The 22702-nt window shown below is 30.8% G+C and overlaps 2 protein-coding genes and 1 long non-coding RNA gene across 10 annotated transcripts in view; all 3 read right to left on the bottom strand.

Annotated features, from left to right (window-relative positions):
- Positions 1-2915: 2915 nt before the first annotated feature.
- LOC141460390 (PTS-dependent dihydroxyacetone kinase 1, dihydroxyacetone-binding subunit DhaK-like) overlaps positions 2916-22702 on the bottom strand; it is a 35627-nt gene continuing 15840 nt past the window's right edge. For 7 of the 8 annotated variants that reach the window (XM_074140325.1, XM_074140368.1, XM_074140372.1 and 4 more), the window contains 8 exons: positions 11917-12123; positions 11525-11684; positions 9643-9869; positions 9025-9184; positions 7895-8118; positions 7267-7406; positions 7068-7198; positions 2916-5689 (listed from right to left, as the gene is read on the bottom strand). In XM_074140325.1, the coding sequence (XP_073996426.1) occupies positions 7069-7198; positions 7267-7406; positions 7895-8118; positions 9025-9184; positions 9643-9869; positions 11525-11684; positions 11917-12123 (1248 nt within the window). In that variant the 3' untranslated portion in view covers positions 2916-5689; position 7068. Of the gene's footprint in view, positions 6108-7067; positions 7199-7266; positions 7407-7894; positions 8119-9024; positions 9185-9642; positions 9870-11524; positions 11685-11916; positions 12124-22702 lie in introns of all 8 variants that reach the window. The other variant, XM_074140336.1, reaches the window with a different exon arrangement.
- Positions 13286-13900, bottom strand: LOC141460485 (uncharacterized). The gene is made up of 2 exons (XR_012462069.1): positions 13483-13900; positions 13286-13401 (listed from the first exon to the last, which is right to left on the bottom strand). It is a non-coding gene; the product is annotated as an uncharacterized lncRNA (long non-coding RNA).
- LOC141460289 (uncharacterized) lies at positions 13922-21600 on the bottom strand. The gene has a single exon (XM_074140164.1). The coding sequence runs from the start codon at positions 20956-20958 to the stop codon at positions 14968-14970; it is 5991 nt and encodes a 1996-aa protein (XP_073996265.1). The 5' UTR covers positions 20959-21600; the 3' UTR covers positions 13922-14967.

Raw genomic sequence — 22702 nt, 5'->3', positions numbered from 1 at the left:
CTTTTCAGCACAAGGTTTACACCAAGACTACTACCTTACCTATTGCTCTTCAGAATGCTATTTCCGAGGAAACATTTTTAAAATCAAGAGTTTATGCTTTGGATAAGAGCAATTATTCCATTTTTAAAAGCATTTATGCAATGATTATTGGAACGGTGAGAATTTTATTTAATATTTTTAGTTAATAATTTCAATTTCATAAAATCTCTTCTTACTAAATATAATTTGTATTATATTTATGCGTAAAATATGTATATCCTATCCATATCAAGCCTTTCTTATTTTTAATCATTTATGTTCAGGTTCGTGCTTTAAAATTTTTTAACTGAAAAGATTTCTCTCAAAGACTTATAATTTTATTTATTTTCTTTGTAATTTTAGGCTACTTTATGGTTTTTTGTGATTTTCCACATATGGCAACAAAGTAAGGCATTACTTGCTCTCGTAAATATTACTGAAGGAGAAATGAAAATTAGCGCAGTTTTCATTATACTGATGTTTACACTTAACGTAATTATTTCGTTACCATTGAGTGTATATGAGACGTTCGTATTAGAAGAAAAACATGGCTTCAACAAACAGGTATGTTCTATGTTTCTATTTTCTTCTGCTAAAATCATAAAGAGTAAAAACTCTGATGAAAAAACTAACATGAAGTAACCCCTATTTTTTTCTGGCGGAGCTTAACGTCCGACAGTCAATTAATAAATTGTAAACGGAGACGGAAGCAAATACATTACTATTAACATTTATTTTATCAAATCTAAAGTAGTTTCTTGCGAGATTCGAACTAAGGATCGCCCACTTAAAAATCCACGCTTCATAACCACTACACCAACAGCCTCTCTAATAACTTTCTCTTTTGCAGTCAATAGTGTAATTAACTCATTACTTTTTTTTAAACTTTATTTTATTTTTTTGCTTCATCTCATTAATAAAATAACTGGTGATTTTAAATTTAGAGTCAACTATTAGACATTTAGTTAGGGAAGTATTACACATTTTTTAAGAAAAATGTTAGAACAATTTTCGAGAAAACACGATAAACTAAATTGACGTCACACAACGGCAGAGTAGCAGAAGCAATATAATACCAAAATAGCAAGGATACAGAGTTTTATGTATCTGCAACGATTGTTTTTGAGATACTCTGTTCTCAACTGGTACAGACCAGGATCTATTTTTTAAAAATTATTTTCTTTATTTTTTGTATTTGAGAATTTTCTAAAACATTGTATTTCTGGTGAAAACTCCTAATTTCGAAAATGACTGGATTGCATTCCGAGGGATGAGAGTATCCAGTAAAAATAAAAACCAACAGTTACCATATTCATTGCAAATACTTGTGCTCATTAGTTGTGATCGATGAATTAACTCATCACCTTTTTTTTAAACTTTATTTTATTTTTTTGCTTCATCTCATTAATAAAATAACTGGTGATTTTAAATTTTGAGTTAACTATTAGACCTTTAGTTAGGGAAGTATTACATGATTCTCTTATTTTTACTTACGTTTATTCATTCTTTAATTCTCAAGAACCAATAATAGAAGTTAATGATAAGTAACATGTTATCTAGTTGCTTAATTAATAATTTTAAATGAAATCAAATTCGATTCTCTCTCTAGGCTTTGTTTTTTATTTAATGGTTTATATGAGAAATGTATAGTAAAGGAAGTTTGCTGTGGTTTTCGTCTACGACACTTAATTTGGCAGTTGGACGTAAAACCCGCCATTACTTTTTAAAAATAGGCATTTCTTTACTTTTCAAATAAATTTCTTTCCCAACACTGAAGATTTAAAGGCTTTTTGTCCAACGTCTGGCGTCCCAGAAAATTCTTAGTGGGAAATAACCAGTAAACAAATAAACATTTAATGAAATGCAGGAGATGACTTAAAAATTCACAAAATATTGTATAAATTTTGATATATAGTATTCAATACTAATTATAACTTTTATTTATGAGGTTTTTATTGTACTTTGAATGACAAAGTTTGCCAATGTTGGGTTCGTAAGTCGTAACTTTAAGCAATGCACACGCCGCGCTGGGATCATCAGTCAGCTTAGTCCTTTCTTTTATAAAATTTATTTGAGAAAATGACTCACAAGTTGAGGAGAATAGATATCAGTTGCTAGTTTTTTCAAACAGTTATAGGTTTCGGCAATGGCATTCCATGTTCTGCGTTTTTTTTGTGTTCAATATATAGGTTATTTTTTCCAAGTCCTTTCTTAAATCGACAAATTTCAGTGAAACCCAAAAAAGTGACTGATCAATTTGTTTGGTAAGTAAATTGAGGAAACCATTTTCCTTTTCCGTAAGTGCATTTACAACGGCATTGTACTGTCATTGCAAATAGTAATATATTTGTTAACTGTGAGTCATTTTGGCTCTCGTATTCTTCGGTAAGACCAATTTAAGACAGAAATTTCGTTTTAGCTCCATGATTCAAATTACAACAGTAATTGTCAACTCAAACTTTTTCTATTTTAATGTGCATGTATGTTGCGATAGTTCAGAATGAAGAGTATGTTAAGGATAAATCAGTAGAACAATTTGGAGCAGACTTAAATAAAGTGCCTATTTTTTCTATTTATAGCTGTGCCTCCAGGTACTGCCAGAATAAAAGAATCAGATATATGTACTGCGAAGATATTCTGTTAAAAAATTCTGTTTTTTTTTTGTGAAATCGTAGTTTTTTTTTTAATTTAATATACACAATTTGTTGTATTCCCGTAAAAGTCTACAAAGCTGGCAATAATTTGGCAATTAATAATTTTCGTTCAAGTTAAAGACAGGTGAGCAAATTGAATCCAAAACGATTAATTTGCATTTAATTGCCATTTTATAAGTTGTCAGAACCCACAATTCGGAAGCCTCAAAACTAAGGTATTCCAGTAACTACTTCCCTTACCTGCTATCATTGTTAGTGCAGTTATTAAGGTTTTATTAATTATTGCTTTTCTTAAAGAATTATTTTTTTTGTTGATGTATTTAGTAATTTCATTATTAATATTTAAAATATATCTTGTTCTAAATGTCAGTACTCTGAAAATTCTGACTTAGTTATTTTTGATTTTATCCAAAAAACTTTAAATGATAATCATAATCTACGTTTTTCATTATTTTTTCTCTTTATTTTCAGACTGCTTGGTTTTTTATTAAAGACAAAATAAAGTCATTTATAGTTTCAACAATAATAATGGTACCCTTAGTTTGTGGAATTATTTACATAGTAAAAGCTGGTGGTGATTTCTTCTTTATATATTTGTGGTTATTTTCTATGGTTACTCTTCTGTTTCTGATGACGGTATATCCAGATTATATAGCTCCTCTTTTTGATAAATATACACCATTACCTGAAGGCGAATTGAAAACTAAAATTGAAGAACTCGCTGCAAGTGTTAATTTTCCGCTTTATAAACTGTACTTAGTGGAAGGTAGGTAAAAAAGTACAAGATTGAATTTATTCATTATTTGCTGATAGGATTGAGGTATATATTTATATTTATATATATATATATATTATATAAACACCCATACACATATATTTGTTACAGGTTCTAAGCGATCTGTACATAGCAATGCTTATTTTTATGGATTCTTTAAAAATAAACGCATTGTACTTTTCGATACTCTTCTGAAAAGTCATTCAAATGAAGGTGAAAAAGGATGTGACACCGAAGAAATTTTAGCAATTCTGGCTCACGAACTTGGACACTGGAAGTTCAATCACGTTACCAAAAACATTGTTATTATGCAAGTAAGTTACTATTATTTTAAATGTAACATGCAAAAGTAATGCTACATTTTTTTTCAGCGTAATTGATTCTCTGTTTACCTTTCCGTTATAGATAAATCTGTTTCTTCAATTTTTTGCTTTTGGTCTTCTATTCAAATACCCTCAGCTGTACAGAGCTTTTGGATTTATGGATGAGCAACCTATCATTATTGGAATTGTTATAGTCATGTTATTTGTCTTTTCTCCGTACAATTCTGTAAGTAACCTTAGTTAATAAAATTCTTTTATTGTCTACACTTGCCCAGCGGGAAAAAATTCAGAAAGATCGTTTTTTAAACCATTTTTTTCATTACATTTACATTCTGGAAATCTGATACCGCTTCTCATAATACCGCTACTTACGGTCTCCCTACGCTTATGAAGGTTTACCAGTTACTCCTTACCACCTTGCTCTATATTATAGGGATAGTCATATGTAGGCGTCAAAGGATTATACTTTTGTTCAGCAATACTCTTCTATGTTCTAGTGAAGGAAAAACTTGCAGGGAATGTACTATGTCGCCCCAATACTTATTTGAGTGTATCCCCTTTTTATTCTAAATAGAAGATTAGAAACAACTAGTGATATCCAAAAGAAAAAAGATTTAAATAACGATACTGATTTGACCTTTGCCTTCAGTCAGAATCAACGCGAGTTAGAGTTGCTAAATTTCGAAATCTAACTTATTACTTTTATTTGAAACTTATTTTTGAAAAATTTATTTACAGAGTTCCAGAAAGTTAGGCTTAAACTGTCATAACAATCTCTAGAAACCCTGCTGAAAAACAAAAACTTAATCCTAGTCCTCTTTATTTTCGTGTAATATAAAACTTCTGAGTTGAACGAAATTAGGTAATTAGCATTGTTCAACATTGCATACGGTGAAAATCGTACAGGTGTTTCGCATTGATTTTTGTTTTGTGAATGAGCTAGTCTAGAAACTTCATTGATAATGTTCATTACCAGCTTGCATCTTTAATTTTGCAGATACTACATTATAGATTTACAGAAAAACATAATATTGAGTTGGATTTAGTTTTACTGCCATTTAGTGTCTATAAAAGTAAAAAAGTAAATTAATTGCAAATTTTTTCAGGCGGGGCTTAACGTCCAACTACCAATTAAGTCTCCCACTTAAATAGCCACACTTCATAACCACTAGATCAACTCTCCATTTACTATCTAAGAAGAAAATATATTCCTTTGTGACGGCTTATCGCAAATACCGTGCTTATTATACCTTTTACCTACCTTATTTTAATTACTGAATCCAGCCCTACGCATTGCGAAAGAGAGAAAATGAGAGGATGGGGATAAACTTATTTCAAATATGATCCATCAAGAATAAAATGAAAGTACCGCTAATAAAAAAATTTTGCTGCTGGAATTCTTCCACATACTAACCTCTAATATTGTGTACGAAATTTATCTGAGCAGCTACTTAATTTTCTCGTCAATTTGTGCTCTTTTTATCTTACTCCTTACAATCTTTACTTCTACTTTCCCCGAGCAGTTCCATATTTTCATGCAACCTCGGATTGATTTTTCAAGTACGTTTGCTTCACTGGCTGTTTCTATTAACTGTTTTCATAAAGGTTGCAATGCTCTACCAATCTTTATGATATTTTTGTTTAGTACGATTATTTGTTTTCTCATAAAAATTATCTAGTATTACATTATTTCTAAATCTTATGTTCTTTTTTTTCAGATAATGTCATTATTTTTAACAATTCTTAGTAGAAAATATGAATTTCAAGCAGATGGATTTGCTAAAACCTTAGGAAAATCAGAATCATTGAGAAAAGCTCTAATTAAATTAAATCAAGACAATCTTAGTTTTCCAGTGTATGATTGGCTGTTTTCAGCATGGCATCACTCTCATCCACCTCTCTTACAAAGACTGGAATATCTGAAAAAAGAAGATTGATATGTCTTGAACTTTATATTCGATATGATTCCTTTGCATAGTTGTAAATATACTGATAATTGCTAAAATATTAATATTAATAATAAAAACAATTTTACTTTATTTGATTATGGCAGTTAATTTTTGATGTGCATATAACAATTTCCCTTAATTTAAAACTTGATTTAGTACTTTTGCTTCAGTATTATAAAGCTTGTAGAGAAGTCCAATGAAGTTAGAATATTTATGAACAAAATTTAATACCACATTAGCATTAATTAATTATTTCTTAAGAACAATAGTGCTAAGAATTTCTCGAACGTACAATAAAATATGCCTAGTACTTCCTTATTTATTCCTTATGTTCTTTCTAACTGCATTTTTGTACAAATTGGTTGTATTTTTACGTAGCCTGCAATTCCTTTTCAGTAAAAAAAAAAAAAAAAAAATGTTATTATCAATACTTATGTTTAGAAGTGGAAAAAAAAAATTTATTAATCAAGATAATTTTGAGTACAAACTGTACCCTAATACAGAACTGTCATCAAATTTATAATTATAGTGGTTTACATTCGACAGTTTTCTGCATTTTTTTAAAAAGATATCAAGGTTCTTGAAGTACTTTTCGTTTATAAAAAAGAAGTTAATTTCTGCTTGTTTTGCATGAAAAAAATACCCTGACTAGAATTTAGGGATGAAATCTATCCGTTAGGGATAGGGGTTAGCACAATGGTTAGCTCCCAAATGAAAGACTTAGTTTTCTCTTCATTGGAGCCTATCTGTTCACGGTGGTGGATAGTGTTGCCAGAAACGAGAGAACATAATCTAGGGTTGAGAGGGCATTGTCGATGTCGTGTTAATGTTAGCAAAGCCACAGTAAAAATAAAATATATAATCTTATATATGTAAATATTTTATCTTATATAAAAATATTAATTTTAAAATAAATTATGTATAATCTTGATCTCATGAACTAATTTGTTACTGTGTAAATGAGGTCTGCATTTTGTTGAAGAATATGGTAGTCTTACATGCATGTACCTAAGTTTATTTATATTTTGCTGCATTTTGGTTAAAAAATCAACTAGCTCTTAAAGAGTAGTTTAAAACGTCACTTTTAAAACGACACGCTGAGAAATTATTTATTCTTATAATATTATCTTAATTAACGTTATAAATATCGTTCGTTTCCATTTATGCATTTACTATCAATTCCTATCTCGTTTATTAATTATAACCCGATTTTAATCTTAATGTTTGCTACCTTTCACTGATTGCTAGAGGTCAATATTGTGACATCAGCTGTCAGAATAATGTGTTGAAAATGTAATGAAGTGAAATTCAGTACAAAGAGAGTTTAGTTATTTATTTAAAAGCTAACATTAATCCAGGCATTGATGATCTTCTGGGACTAGACCTTTGACTAGAGTCCTCAGTACAATTACAATAGCGTAAGCTCCAGGATCAACATCAGTTATCTTTGACTGCTCGACATAGCTAGCTCGCCCAGCTCTAAAAATGAAATAATAAGATCAAATGGTGCGGTATGAGTCAAAATTATTCACTATAGTTTCACTTACCGGGCTATCATATTTTTGGTTGCCTCACATCCTTGTTTGGCTCTTTCGTAAGCAATTTTCAACGCAATGGGCCATGAATGAGCACCATTTTCTTTTAGGTGCGTCACAAATCCTTTATATGCAGGAATTAACGCATCTAACTGTATTAAAAACATACTTCATTAAATTTTAAACATCAATCTAATTAAAAAAAAAAAAAGTGGTGAACTTATTAGGAGTGACTAAGATTTTAAAAGTGACAAGTATTTACATAAATATAAAACATATTTTTACAAATTTTCTTCAGGGTTTGTAATCCTGAAAGTGAGGAAGGCTGCGGCGAACTGAAATCACTTACTTAAATAAATTCACGCAATAATTTCTTTCTCTTACTAGAAGAGTAAGAATTATTGGAGGGCTAATACCTTCACAAACTGGAATGATGGATGAAAATTCTCAATTGAGAAAGAAAACTGTTATGCAGGAAAATTTAATTGGCATTTACAGCAAAAGCAGCAATGTAGTTCCAATCATGTTTTCCACACATATAAGACCTCTGCATAAAGTTTTTAGGAAATTCGGTTTGAATATTCAATGTACAAAAAAGTTCAAAAACCCAACAAAAATAATGCAAATTTATTGAACATACCAATGTCCTGTCTCCAACTTTTGCTTTGCTATACTTTTGAATCATTTCTATTCCAGCCAACCAACAGGATTCCCATGTATCGCAATCTTTCGCAGCACCCATAAGCATTAACGAAAATATAGCTCCAGATGTACCTCCCATTAAAGATTCCGCCAATTTAGAGAGCATAGCCAATGTTGAAGCCACTAACCTAATTGGAAATTTTTGTAGTTCTTGAAGAATACCTGTGTCAAATAATTTAATTAATAAAAGAAATGGTTGGCACTAACGGCCTTAGTGTCAATGCGATCCTTCTTCCTAAAGCAGTAATTTCTTACATTAATTTCTACTTGATAAAAAAAAAATCATTCCTTTCTTAAAATATCAGTTCCCCGGAGGTACACAACACTAAGTACATTTTTTCAAAATTTATTTTTTAATCTTTCTAATACAATATTTCTTTTTTTATTACCCAACCATCACTTATGGTGCATCTATGTTCTAGGGGCTAGGTTTTCAGGATTATGTTAGTGACAAATTTCAATATTTTGTTTACATTGCACTAGTAAGTTCTGTGTGTCTTCTGTCCTGTCTGCTTAAAAAAAAGAAGTCTTGAAGATGATTAATCCCTAAGTCAAAAGCTCGGAAAAAATAAAAAAATAATCACTGAAATTGGCATTATTCTTTCTTCCTCTGTGTACACAATATTTCTTCCTTATAAACAATGTTAAGAAAATCGAGAAATTTGATTATCAATCAACTAAATACCTATGTAATATGAAACACATTGCCAAAACAAAGTTACATGAAACCCCCAAACTTATAGAGGTTACTTTGACTAATTAACTTCTGGACCACCTCCTACAGCAATGGCATTGTAATAACCGAATTATAATGTAATTTAAAAACAAGTGACTGAAGTATCATGGAACAGAAACTTGGCGTAGTTAATGGTGTAGTAAAATCCTTAAAATTCATTGCATTGTTAGACTTTCATTAATTAGAGTACTTTGGTAGTTGAGCGTAAGCTCGCAAACAAAATAGGCGTTACTTTGCATTACACAATAACTTCTCAAGCTTATTATTTAAAGTTTCTTAGGATTAAATATTAATAAAAAATTAGTTAATAATATTCAAATTTTAAATTCTACCTTCAGCAAAATGCCGCATTGTAGTTCCGCAGTCTCCATCACCAACGACCGTATCCAACTGATTCAAAGTCTCACATTCTTTAATTAATGCTATGCTAATTGCATGTAAACTCTTCCGAAAAACTTCCCCTTGTTTTTCATTTAAAATCATTCCTTCCACCTAAAACATCAATATAAAATAAAACCTAGCAGAATTTATCAAAACAAACTTACAAGTTCAGTAAAGACAATAAATCGTTTATAAACTACAAAACTCTCATTAAAAACAAAATCGTTTATATTAATTTTAATTGTGAATGCAATTAATTTTCAAATTTGCAGTATTCTGATGCTTATTCAAACTTGTAACAGATCTTTTCTCAAACAAGCACGAAACTTCCTTATTATGCTTTAATTCTTAAGAAAATGGGCAAAAAAAAGTCTTTAAATTTTGTTAAGTTATGTGCAAGAATTTAATAACTACCGGTAATAACGAATTCTTAGCTTCACTTTTGATTTCTTATGATAATTTTAAATAAATGACGACATTCAGGCAATCAAAATAACAAATATTTCCTAAATTTCTGATAATGTTAGTAGTTCATCTAATCAAACAAAGTAAGACAAAAAGCTAAATACCACTGTGACAGAGTTATCAGCTTCAATATATTCTACTAAAGTAGATTTTTCTATGGCATGAGAGATTCTCTTGCCTGGCCAGGCAAACGCTTCTGTTTCTTCATCGAGATAACACAGCCAATGTTCTTTATCGGTGATATTTAAAATCGATATCTGAAATCCTTTCATATTGATGCTGGTAAAAAGAGTTCCTGAATATAATCTGTCCACATTAATTTTCATGGCCTCTGAAAATGAATTTTGTTTTGAATTATAAGTACTAGAAGAGTAAGAATTATTGGAGGGCTAATACCTTCACAAACTGGAATGATGGATGAAAATTCTCAATTGAGAAAGAAAACAGTTATGCAGGAAAACTTAATTGGCATTTACAACAAAAGCAGCAATGTAGTTCCAATCATGTTTTCCACACATATAAGACCTCTGCATAAAGTTTTTAGGAAATTCGGTTTGAATATTCTATGTACAAAAAAGTTCAAAAACCCACACACTCTGTCGCTCAAGCAAGCAGCACTAACCTGAGTAAAAGATTTGAAGTATTAAGTAGAAGTATTTTCTGCGTAAATGTTCATATTCTCCTTATTCAGGAAAAGTTTTAAAAAAGGTCAAGGGTAGTTAGCTTTGGAATTTTTCTTGAGTAGAAGAGAGATGCTTTAAGTAATTAATAAAAATATTAAATAATCAAGTGATCATTTAATTGGATTTTTGTTCTTAACTCTGACCTGAATTTTCACACTAACTTCTCTTATTACAATTCTAAGGTTTTAACTTAATAATTTTTTTTAACTCTAAATTTTAAATCATATTCATTAACTAGATCTAGATGTAAAACTTCGAATTACAATGATATGCCACTTTAAAGAGAACCTATCCCATACTTCCTCAGAATTTCCTTAACAGAATTTTTAATATTAAATTATAAATAATTGCAGAAAAAAGTACCCAAATAACTTGATGCTCTGTTAAATAAAATCACAAGCTTTTTCTCGCTTATATTTTAGCTATATACCATTTATCTATTTCATTTTAACCGATATTTTACAAACTAAGCAGCTGGTTAGTGCTGGGTAATGTTCTTCATTCTATTATTTCTGATGTTCTTTATCTAAACAAACTTATGGCGAACTTCTGCTCGAATAGTTTCAGACGTACTACCAATATTTGGAACTACTATTTCAGGAAAATTATTTCCTCCACGTCCCAATCCCAAAAGCCGATCTCTCCTCTGACTACTCTCCTGCACTAACGGTTTTAACTCTTTTACGAAGTTTTGGAGAGTGGTATACTAGTCTTGTATTCAAACTTTAACAAATTCTGCCTGACGGATTTTTTTTACCTGAATACTACCGTTTTAGCGAAGAAAACTAATGCATATAATAGACGCGTGAAAAACATATTTTACTAATAAATTCTTATAATAAATCCAGTTTATAAAATCCAACACGGCGCGTTTATCTTGGGCGATGTTACCTAATAAACTCATTCTACTAGAAAAAAAAAAGTGCGGTAATTATTCTATTCTGCAGATCCTTTTTTTAACTTATTTTTACCCTTTTGTTAATTGGTTGCCATTTGTTAAAAAGCATGAAAAAAAATCTGAGAATATTTTTTATCAATATCCAAAAATTATGAGAGTGAAAGTGTCTATGTAATTGACGTAATAAATTCATCTACACATAACGTAATGACGTAATAAATTCATCTAAAATTGCTAAATTTTATTGCCAACAACACACACACTCTGTCGCTCAAGCAAGCAGCACTAACCTGAGTAAAAGATTTGATTTATTATAACTAAAAGATTGCTTATTGCTATTCTATTTTGATGAAAATTAACAATCCTTAGACTGAAGGATGGTCTAATTTCTATTCTAGAATTTACCTATTTGGAGACGAACTTCTCTTGAAATTACCAACATTTCCATTTGTGAAAGTGATCCTAAGTTGTTAACAACCACCACAACATTTGACTTATCTTTTAACATCAAACACGCCATAATTTTTTTCAACATTTTTTCTACAATATCCTTCAGCGAAGTCATCTGCAACAAAAAGCAAGTAAAATAATACAAACAGAATTTTTAATTTTCATTAACGATTAATTTCAGTTTAAGAACTGTAATTTTAAAGTAAATGGCTTGCGACAACTCAGGGAGAATCCTTTGCTGTCCATGGCTGAAGCTTACATTAATACATTTAAATGGCGCTAATGACCAAAGACGTCGATGCGTCGAAAGAAATACATTTAAATTCATTCATAAATTTATGACTTACTTGAACAGTAGAAATACCAGCTTCACCATGTACGCCTAAGCCAAATTCAATATTATTCTTATCGAGTCGGAACATTGGTTCACTAGATCCTGGCAATGTACAAGGTTTGAAGCAAACTCCAAAAGTACCCAAACGACTATTTAGGCAACGACCCACCGTTACTAATTCATCTATGCTTTTTCCTTCCTTAGAAAGACATCCCAATATCTGCGAAATCCAAATTATAATAAATATACTCTTTAACAAAAACTTTCAGTTTAAAATGTTAAGTATAAGGGTTGATTAAACGCCAAAAGGTACACAAATCAGCAGGTAACCAACATTTCATTAATATTTCATTGATATCATTAACCTAATTTTACTGTATTAACTTTTCATTAATATTTTTTAGAATTTATTACGTGTCCCAGACCCTTATGCTGGCCATTTTATTCATAATAATTTTTGTGCTGCGAGAAGGCTCGCTTCATCTAATTTAGATTGATTTTAAAAGGACGTATCTATCTATTAATGCACAGGTTTTTTAATGAAACGCAATTTAAAAAAAAATTATTAAATTAAATTAAATTATTAAAATACTTTTTAAAAAATGCATTCACCGAAATTATTACATCAGTATGAACCTAAAAATCATTGATTTAAGTTCATCCTTTGATTAAATTAGTTGGATACAATTTGCCAAGTACACTTCTTTAAAAATAACAGATAATTAATACTTAACATGGTTTATTAATATTAAATATTATTATAGTTATCTTTAATTACACTTTTAATTTGTTTACTTATATTTGTATATATATTATACTTATATTATAGATATAGATTTAAATATTGATATACTAGGGGCGGGCGTTGGTCTTGTAGTCAAGAGCGTGACAATGTAAGTGGTAGAACCCCAGTAAGACTACTTTTTATTTGTCAGAAAAAATTGTTTTTAGTAAATTATGAGCTTTCGCCCCTGTCCACGTCACCTAATTGGTAGATGGACGTTAAATACCGCCTGAAAAAATAGGCGATTACATTACTTTTCTTATTATACAGTATATACTAACTAAATAAATACAACGTAATTAAGGATATTTTTAAATTAATTTATCCCTAGATGGATTACTCTGAAGGTTATATACATATATGTAAAACAAAATAAAGATATTTATATTTTTCAGATGGCAATTATTATTTAAATAAATAAATAAATAAAAATTATTATTAAAGTGCTTTACTAATTATTTGATAACAAAACGTCTTTGATAAGTACTCAATTAAAGACTACATTCAATTAAAGTTTGCAAATGAATTATAATTACAAGTATTGTTTATTTGTTATTAACTGCATAATTTGTGCTCATATATTCTGCAGTAAGACTAATTCAAGATTCAATTTATTTTAAATCCGTGATTCAGATTTCAGCAGCAATAGACCAACTCCTACTTTCCCTTTTCCATTTGAATGTGAGAGTGTGATGATTATTCAGAATAAAGCGCCTAAAAAGAAAAATCGCAATAATAATTTAGATTACAGTTAAAGTAAAGTGCCTTTTTATAACTAATGATGATATTACTCACCTTTTATTATTATATCAAAAAAATTATTATGAATAAAATGGCCAGCATAAGGGTCTGGGACACGTAATAAATTCTAAAAAATATTAATGAAAAGTTAATACAGTAAAATTAGGTTAATGATATCAATGAAATATTAATGAAATGTTGGTTACCTGCTGATTTGTGTACCTTTTGGCGTTTAATCAACCCTTATACTTAACATTTTAAACTGAAAGTTTTTGTTAAAGAGATTTTTGTACCTTTTGGATAGATTTATTTATAGTTTTATAGAGGGTTGCAAACAATACCATATTTACACAGCATAAACATTTATGAATATATCCTCCCTCTCCTGGCTCTGCGTATAGTTAGCCTTTACATCCTGAAACATAAGTAACTCCGACGGACCCCTCATCCTTTCTCACCTGGGCTTGGGACCGGCTTGGCGGACTTAGTCCGTCAGTTAGTTTAGTCTCACATTTAAAATAAAAGTACAAAAATATGTAAATAAATAATAATATAATTATTTTTAAACAAATCTTTCACAGTGTGGACAATTTTTTTTATTTAATATAATAAATTGTTTCTTTTGAATTAGTTGTGCAAATCTTACAACTGCATCAAACATAAAATTAAATTCAGTTCATAAATAAAAGTTTCCTTCATAATTTAGAAGAAACAACGATCGTAATATTTAAAAAGTTACAAGAAGTTGAGTGCAATTCAATTCCATTATGTAATTAAATTAACTGCTTATAGGGCTGGAACTGTGAAAGGTTCATTTAAAGATAAGTAAAACATCAAAACCATATAATTAAGAATATTGAATTATTAAGTGATGACCTTTTGGCCATTCGGTATAAGAAAACTAATTCAAATGATATATACAAACTTAAAACATGCAATTAAATAAAATACAGAAATTAACTTATAAATATCGTACGATAAGACATAGAATTTGTTTTATTCGCAAATATAAATGTAAATTACAATTGAATAAATTGCGTCATCTTTTTTTTATATTATTATTGTTTGAAATATATTTGGCCTGATTAAATACAATAAATTACAAAATGGGAAATGACATCGAAAATGAAGCAATAATTTCTTTCAAGGCGAGTGATTGACTTGAGACATGGAACCTAAGGTATAGAATCGTACCATCAACTATTCAAGTTATTAAATAAAAACTAAAAACAAAAAATGAACACAGTTATTAGATCTTAAGTGAAATAGTATAAAAACTTAGGTGGGCATAATAAATTTGTTGTCACTTACTATTGTGATAGTATGTGAGGACCAAACAGAGGTATTCATTGCGAAAAACATATTCTATGTAAACAATTTTTTTACTTCAAAAAACAGAAACATGCACAAATAAATTAATAATATCAAATAGAATATTTTCAGTCAGTCCAAATGTCATCTGCTGGCTCTCCAACGGCTAAAATTCGATATAAAAATATTTTAAGTTTTACTAAAAATATAGATTTTTTTTTAAGCACGTTACGTTATTGATTTTAAAAATAAAATATACGCGTCTTTTAAACCCGGATCAAATTTAAAATTATAATTAATAAAGTCGTCATTTAACAAATTCCACGAATTATTTGGACTTTTTACCGCGCAAACGTAGTGGCCAGAATTAAGGTCCGAACCGTAATGGTAAATCACGGACGAAAGTGTGAAATTAAAACCGTCAATATTAATTTTATTTTCATCGAAAAAGTGGATTTCATTTAAAACACGATTTCCTTGATAACGCTTTAGTATAACTATTAGATAATCCGATACCGAGTATAATTTACTACGAATATAAATTTTATTTTCTCCGCATTCTGAACAAGTTATATCCGATAATTTATAGTCGAATAACGAGTGAAAGGTAACCGGCTCGTTATTTTGGAGAACCCCGAATTCTAAAAAGTACATTAACTCAAGATTAATGGGAACGTCATCCCAATAACTATTGCAATTGAAACACTTTCGAACGAATTTTACTGTACAATCAAATAACCTGCAAGGAATGTTATTTTCTGTTTTTAAAGCGGATATTAGAAATATTAGAAATTCTTGCGCGTCTTGTTGAACATTCGCGTTAAAATTTACGTCACTACCGTGAGCAATTAATTCGCGGAGTCTTTTGGTATTAGGTTTTTTGGCACCTCGAGTTATTCCGGATGTTAAAATATTAAATAATTCGAAAGTTACACTCACTTTTTGGTAGTTATCGCGAGTTTTTGGATCCGGAAAAGTTATGTTTATATTATTGACGAGGTTATTCGTTAGGTTAAATTTAACGGTATGTATATTAATCAAACACTGTGCAACGACATTCGCGTAACATGAAACGCCGTCAGAATTCGGTAAGCCAAATATTTCCGTTTTAGAAAAAAGTTCGCGATTAACATTTGATTGGAGAAGGGATTCTTCTTTTGTTAAATTGATGGTGGGGGAAACGCAAATATTATTATTCGCTGTTTGCAAACATGGTGATCGGATCATTTTATTTAAACGACGGTATTCACTTATCGCGTCCATATCTACTTTTATTTTTGCCGAATCGAAATCAATTAAATACAAACCGTTTAAATTAGTGACCCGCGAGAGAGCTACATAGTGCATGCCCGGTGCAAACACTTCTTTTCCTAAACTTGTGAATAAACAATCCAAGGTTAAGCCTTGAGATTTGTGGATGGTTACCGCGTACGAAAGAGTCACCGGAAATTGTTTCCTATGCACGTAAATATTTTTTAACAACAGAAATCGCGCTTTTACCCTTTCTAAAGAAAAGGGTTTGTTATTCACGATAATGATTAAAGAATCTACGACGTTTCCTTTATAAACAAACCGTTCCACTACACCAATTGTTCCGTTTACAATTCCGTTAGCAATATCGATATTTCGTTTAATCATTATTTTCGCGCCAACAAATAAATTTATTGTTTTAGATAAATTAGCAGTGCGGGAGACGTCTTCCGAAATTTTATTAATTAAAAAGTTCAAATCTTTTATTTTTTTATTCGTGAGTTTAAAATTATAATCAATTTCATCGATACTATCTATTGTGACTATTTCTTTCGCGAATTTATCTGAATAAATTTTATTAAAAGTTGTGCACTGAGCTTTAGTCGCGAAGAGACATAACGGATTTCTACCGCAATCGAGTAATACTTTATAATTTTCAATTACATTATTTAAATCATTATTAGGCAAAACACGTGAGTTTAATAGTGCGATGTCTTCTGCGCAGACATTACCCGACCGAATATTGAGCAAAGTGTTTATAAAACCGCTTTTATCATTTTTCTGTCTTACGTTAATTTTTAATTCGTCGTATTCGAACATCGACCAAAGATCAGCAGAACCGATAGACCCGAGTTTGGATTTGCATTCGATGCGAGTTAACTTTTTAAAAACTTGATTACCTTTAACGGGCTGCAATTGTAACAAATCACCGAAAAGTAAAATATTAAAATTACCGAAAGGTTCATTATTTTTAGCAATTTCCGTCAACCGAAGATGAATATAAGCGAAAACGAGACTCGAAACTAAACTAATTTCATCTATTACCAATAATTTCATATCTTTAAGTACGTGTCTAATCGCCCGACAACTTTCAACGTTTAATTTATTATATTCGGCGGTTCGTTGGTGCTCAACCGGGAGCGATAAAAGCCGGTAAATGGTGACGCCATTAACATTATATGCAGCCAGGCCGGTCGGAGCCGTTATAGCCACTGAAACAGTGTCTTTCTTGGGCGGAAATGTATTGTTAATCCAAACTTTTAACGCTTTTAAGAGATACGATTTACCCGTACCGCCTACACCAGAGACGAATAATTTTATTTGACTATTGCATTTATTATTACTTTGGTCGATAAGAGTTTTAGTTATTTTATTAAAAATCCGGCTTTGATCTTCGTTTAAATTAAATTTACTATCGCGATCGTCAATACTAGTATACATCGCCGCGCAAACTTCCAACATCGCCACGTCTGCATCCTGCACTTCTCGGATAATATTATCCTCTTCTAAATTAATGAAATTCTCTTCTTTGAATTCCGCAATTTTACTCTGAAGTTCTTTGATTCCTTCTTCAATCATAATTAATTTATCATGATAAGTCATGGCCTGTTTTAATTCCGCGGAATAATGGTCAAACGCTTCTTGGTACGTCCGAAAACCTTTTAAAATATCCGATTCATTACGCCACGGTTTAAAAAGAAGTAAAAGGGAGTGATAATACTTATTGCGGTCTTGTTCTGTATTTAACGTTTTGTAAATGGGGTGTTGAATCACGTAAGGTTTGCCGCGCTTTCTTAAAATAACATTATTTTTTAATTTTATTCGGTTTTCGGCTTCTAATTGATCGCGGGAAAGATCGTGATAACGACAGAAATCGTACAAGTTTAAAGTTTCTAGATTGTCGGGTCGATTCGGATAATAGTCGTTCAGCCATGACTTCAAATATATATCCGTGGAATTAGCCGGCATATTTTTTAGTTCATTATAAGGTTTTAGACATAGTTTTCTATTTTCGCGAAACGTGGTGCTGATATATCGCATATCTTCCGATTTACCGTACAAATGATGCCCGAGTAACCGGTCTATTGTTTCGTATAACCCGATCTGCCGATGCGTTAATTTTTTTAATCCTAAACTCCACAACGCTTTTTTATTCGATTCTTTACATATATCAGCCCATAGATCTTCTAATTCCGTTTTTTCATTTTTAGAAATGTAACTGGTTACGTAAATAACTAATCTCAAATCTCCGTCTTTAACAAATTGCACGTCAACGTTAAACCCGCCGGAAGCTAATAGAAGGACAGGGTTGTAGTCGTTAATGCGAACCTCACTTCTCTGTCTGGGCAAGTCATAAACACGTTTCGGACCGAAACCTTTAACTCTAGACGCGATTGTAGAAATAATGTCATTAATTATCAATTCGTCAGTAACTTTACGCGGAAATCCAAACCGACATTTAGTATACATTTTTTGTTTTACGCGATATTTTCGTTGGCAATACGAGTTACACTTATGCATTTGATATTTCCGGACAAACGAGTGCAAGACAGGTGACTCTAAAGGATCCGGTAACCGAGCACAAATATAAGTGTTAATAAAATCGGCAACCTTTCTAAAGCAATCGTTATTAATTTCCGGACTATCCCGAATCCACAATAACATGTGGTAATGCGGCGCCCCCCTTTCTTGATATTCTACGCGCCAAAAATAATGCTCCACGTAACCTAATACCGGATTTATTTTATCGTTTATTAAAAACTTGAACATATTTCGGATGAGGCGGTGATAATATCTACACACGCTAGTCGGATCTAACGCACATAACTCCCCGGCGGACATTTTCTCCACGTTAGGAACATCATTATTAATTTTAACAATATATTGCAATAATTCGGAATGATCATATTCTGCACATGACAAAGTTACAAAAAAAGTCGGCGCCCCAAAATCGCGTGTCATGGCATTGAGTTCTTGGCGACGACGTTGCCAATACTCCTTAGTACCCCGTAACGAACTAAATAGATTGATTAAATGCTGTTCCAACTGTTCATCGTTTACGGTAACTTTAGTTAAAATATCATTCACCGTGTACGGTTTGTACGCGCGAACGTTTAACAAGTGTGCTATGGCCCCGCCAAGGTATTTAAATTCACTGTCATTTAGCAAATGAAATAAATAACAAGGATCACGCCGAAATCGCCCGTCTTTATTTAATATCCGTGTTTTACGATACTCAGCGTCCGACAGAGGAACATTTCTATTTACATCAAATTTTCCGAACCTGCCTTTAGGAAATAGATGCGGGAATGTTAAATAATCTAAATTTTTATCAAAAACCGACACGTACTCTCCCTTCATTTGCTGCATTTGATACGATTCGATTTCGCTCGATTCAACCGCGCTCATATTTATCGGATGAAGGGAGTGAAAAGTATAAAATCCGGTTTTATAAAAAGTTGCACTATCTACTTTTTTTATGGATGCCCCGGATACATCCTTAAAAGTATATTTATTACCTATATTTTCGTTAATATTCGGTAACAATTTTACATTTAGATTAACGTTCGCGTATAACGGGTTAATTTCTTTTAAAGCGGCAATCGCTTTGTAAATTTTATTCGCGCTCACTAAATCTCGCCATATGACTCGGTTTTGTGTAGGTACGCCATTAACCAGTACAACCACTTCATGATTTTGGGGCAGTTCGTTCGGTAGCAAGTCCACGTTTTTCTGCAAAGGGAGGGGTAAATAAGTGACGCGACCCTTTAACCCTTTAAGTTTTTCACTGACCGCAATTTTCCCTTTTTTCGGCTGGAGACGAACTACACATTGGAACGATTTAACTAATTGGGTCAGCATTGTTTCGAAAATATTCAGCTTACCAACTTCTTCTGGCACTAGATCTACCTCTAAACAGTTATATGCGGCGCGTCCGGGAATACAATTTTGATTTAATTTTTGTGCACAGTATGTACAAATTTTAATATTATCCGAATGAACTTTATCATAATTTTTATTAATATAAATAATTATAGTTTGCCACGATTTATTATCTTTATTTTGAAATTTAATAAAATCTTTTAAATCCTCGTCATAAAATAAGATGTTGCAACATGCGCAAAAATTTTCCGGAAAAGAAGTTACTTTACTTTTTAACGAAGACAAGTTTTTCTTATATTTAGTCAAAATGTTTATTTCATTAGTGTCGCAACTAGTGGAAGGTACATATTTTTTAAATTTATTGGTGTCGATTTTAAGTGTTCTGAGAAACTTTTTTAAATCATTAACGGACCGTAAAATAGATTCGACATTATTCGCTTTATTTATACACGATGTTACACGATTTATTTTGAAAGACAGATTACGCATAGTGTAAATCTGTCTTTTTAAGTTCCTAAACGCGGTGTAATGTACCGATAATTCAGAAAGAATTTGCAAAAGTGTACTGCATTTAAATATACTGTTGTGTGAAGCGCAGTGTACGGTGTGTCCTTTTTTATTAAGATGTCTGTACCTACATGTGTTCGCAAGCTTTTTGATTGACATTTCATTCACATTGCTTTTTACTAATTCAACTAATTTATTTAAAATCGTGCTCATACTTTGGTCTGAAAATTTACAAGTGATACCGCAAGGCCATTCCACAATATTATTATCTTTAGTAATGTACTTTTTAAAATTGTGCCTATTCACGAAAACGGTGTGATTATCAGTGAGCAATATATGTCCGGGAGGAACCACGCTGTAGGAACTTTCGTAGAAATAAGGTTCAGAATGTGTCGTGTGTTTTTGTTTACCTCCGAATACTTTTACGATATTTTTAGACGTTAGTGTTTTAATTTTATTTACTTCGAACTTATTAACGGCCTCATCGACAACGGCTTTTAATTTATTATTTAGATACCTAAAGTAGGATCGGGCAATTCCGGTTAAATGTTTAGAATGTTTTATCAGGTAATAAGTCATTGTGCGATTAATTTTATTCCTTACACGGCGGTGTTTATTGAACTGACGATTCCGTTTTAAAGATAAACACAATTTATTTATTAGCGCGCATTCATCTCGAAATGTACAAATCTTTTTTCGAGTTTGAATCCGTTTCTTTAATAAAGATGCGAATGACGCCGAGGGTTTATTTACGTTTTGGCGAGTCAAAAAGTACCGAATATTTCTTTTTAAATTTATTACAGCGCGATTCTTTTCATTATACCTTTCTTGTCTTAAGTCAATTTCGTTTCTTTTTTTTTCATTGTACTTTCTTTGTGTTTCAGTTTTCTTTTCACTGTTTGTTCTGTCTTTTTGTTTCTGCTTCCTTGCTATGCCAACTTTATGGGCAACATTATACACTCTTTGCTGGTTTATTTTTTTATCTATATGCTCTCTATCATATTTCCTCTGTTTCTTCTGTATTTTCTCTCTATTAGTTAAATTATACTCTCTCTGCTTCTTCTGTATTTTCTCTCTATTAGTTAAATTATACTCTCTCTGTTTCTTCTGTATTTTCTCTCTATTAGTTAAATTATACTCTCTCTGTTTCTTCTGTATTTTCTCTCTATTAGTTAAATTATACTCTCTCTGTTTCTTCTGTATTTTCTCTCTATTAGTTAAATTATACTCTCTCTGTTTCTTCTGTATTTTCTCTCTATTAGTTAAATTATACTCTCTCTGTTTCTTCTGTATTTTCTCTCTATTAGTTAAATTATACTCTCTCTGTTTCTTCTGTATTTTCTCTCTATTAGTTAAATTATACTCTCTCTGTTTCTTCTGTATTTTCTCTCTATTAGTTAAATTATACTCTCTCTGTTTCTTCTGTATTTTCTCTCTATTAGTTAAATTATACTCTCTCTGTTTCTTCTGTATTTTCTCTCTATTAGTTAAATTATACTCTCTCTGTTTCTTCTGTATTTTCTCTCTATTAGTTAAATTATACTCTCTCTGTTTCTTCTGTATTTTCTCTCTATTAGTTAAATTATACTCTCTCTGTTTCTTCTGTATTTTCTCTCTATTAGTTAAATTATACTCTCTCTGTTTCTTCTGTATTTTCTCTCTATTAGTTAAATTATACTCTCTCTGTTTCTTCTGTATTTTCTCTCTATTAGTTAAATTATACTCTCTCTGTTTCTTCTGTATTTTCTCTCTATTAGTTAAATTATACTCTCTCTGTTTCTTCTGTATTTTCTCTCTATTAGTTAAATTATACTCTCTCTGTTTCTTCTGTATTTTCTCTCTATTAGTTAAATTATACTCTCTCTGTTTCTTCTGTATTTTCTCTCTATTAGTTAAATTATACTCTCTCTGTTTCTTCTGTATTTTCTCTCTATTAGTTAAATTATACTCTCTCTGTTTCTTCTGTATTTTCTCTCTATTAGTTAAATTATACTCTCTCTGTTTCTTCTGTATTTTCTCTCTATTAGTTAAATTATACTCTCTCTGTTTCTTCTGTATTTTCTCTCTATTAGTTAAATTATACTCTCTCTGTTTCTTCTGTATTTTCTCTCTATTAGTTAAATTATACTCTCTCTGTTTCTTCTGTATTTTCTCTCTATTAGTTAAATTATACTCTCTCTGTTTCTTCTGTATTTTCTCTCTATTAGTTAAATTATACTCTCTCTGTTTCTTCTGTATTTTCTCTCTATTAGTTAAATTATACTCTCTCTGTTTCTTCTGTATTTTCTCTCTATTAGTTAAATTATACTCTCTCTGTTTCTTC

The sequence above is a fragment of the Rhodnius prolixus genome, unplaced genomic scaffold, assembly GCF_049639745.1.
Source record: "Rhodnius prolixus isolate KJV_2025 unplaced genomic scaffold, Rpr scaffold_1, whole genome shotgun sequence".
NCBI lineage: Eukaryota > Metazoa > Arthropoda > Insecta > Hemiptera > Reduviidae > Rhodnius > Rhodnius prolixus.
The sequence above is the reverse complement of the archived record's forward strand: the minus strand, read 5'-3'. Positions and strand labels throughout refer to the sequence as shown.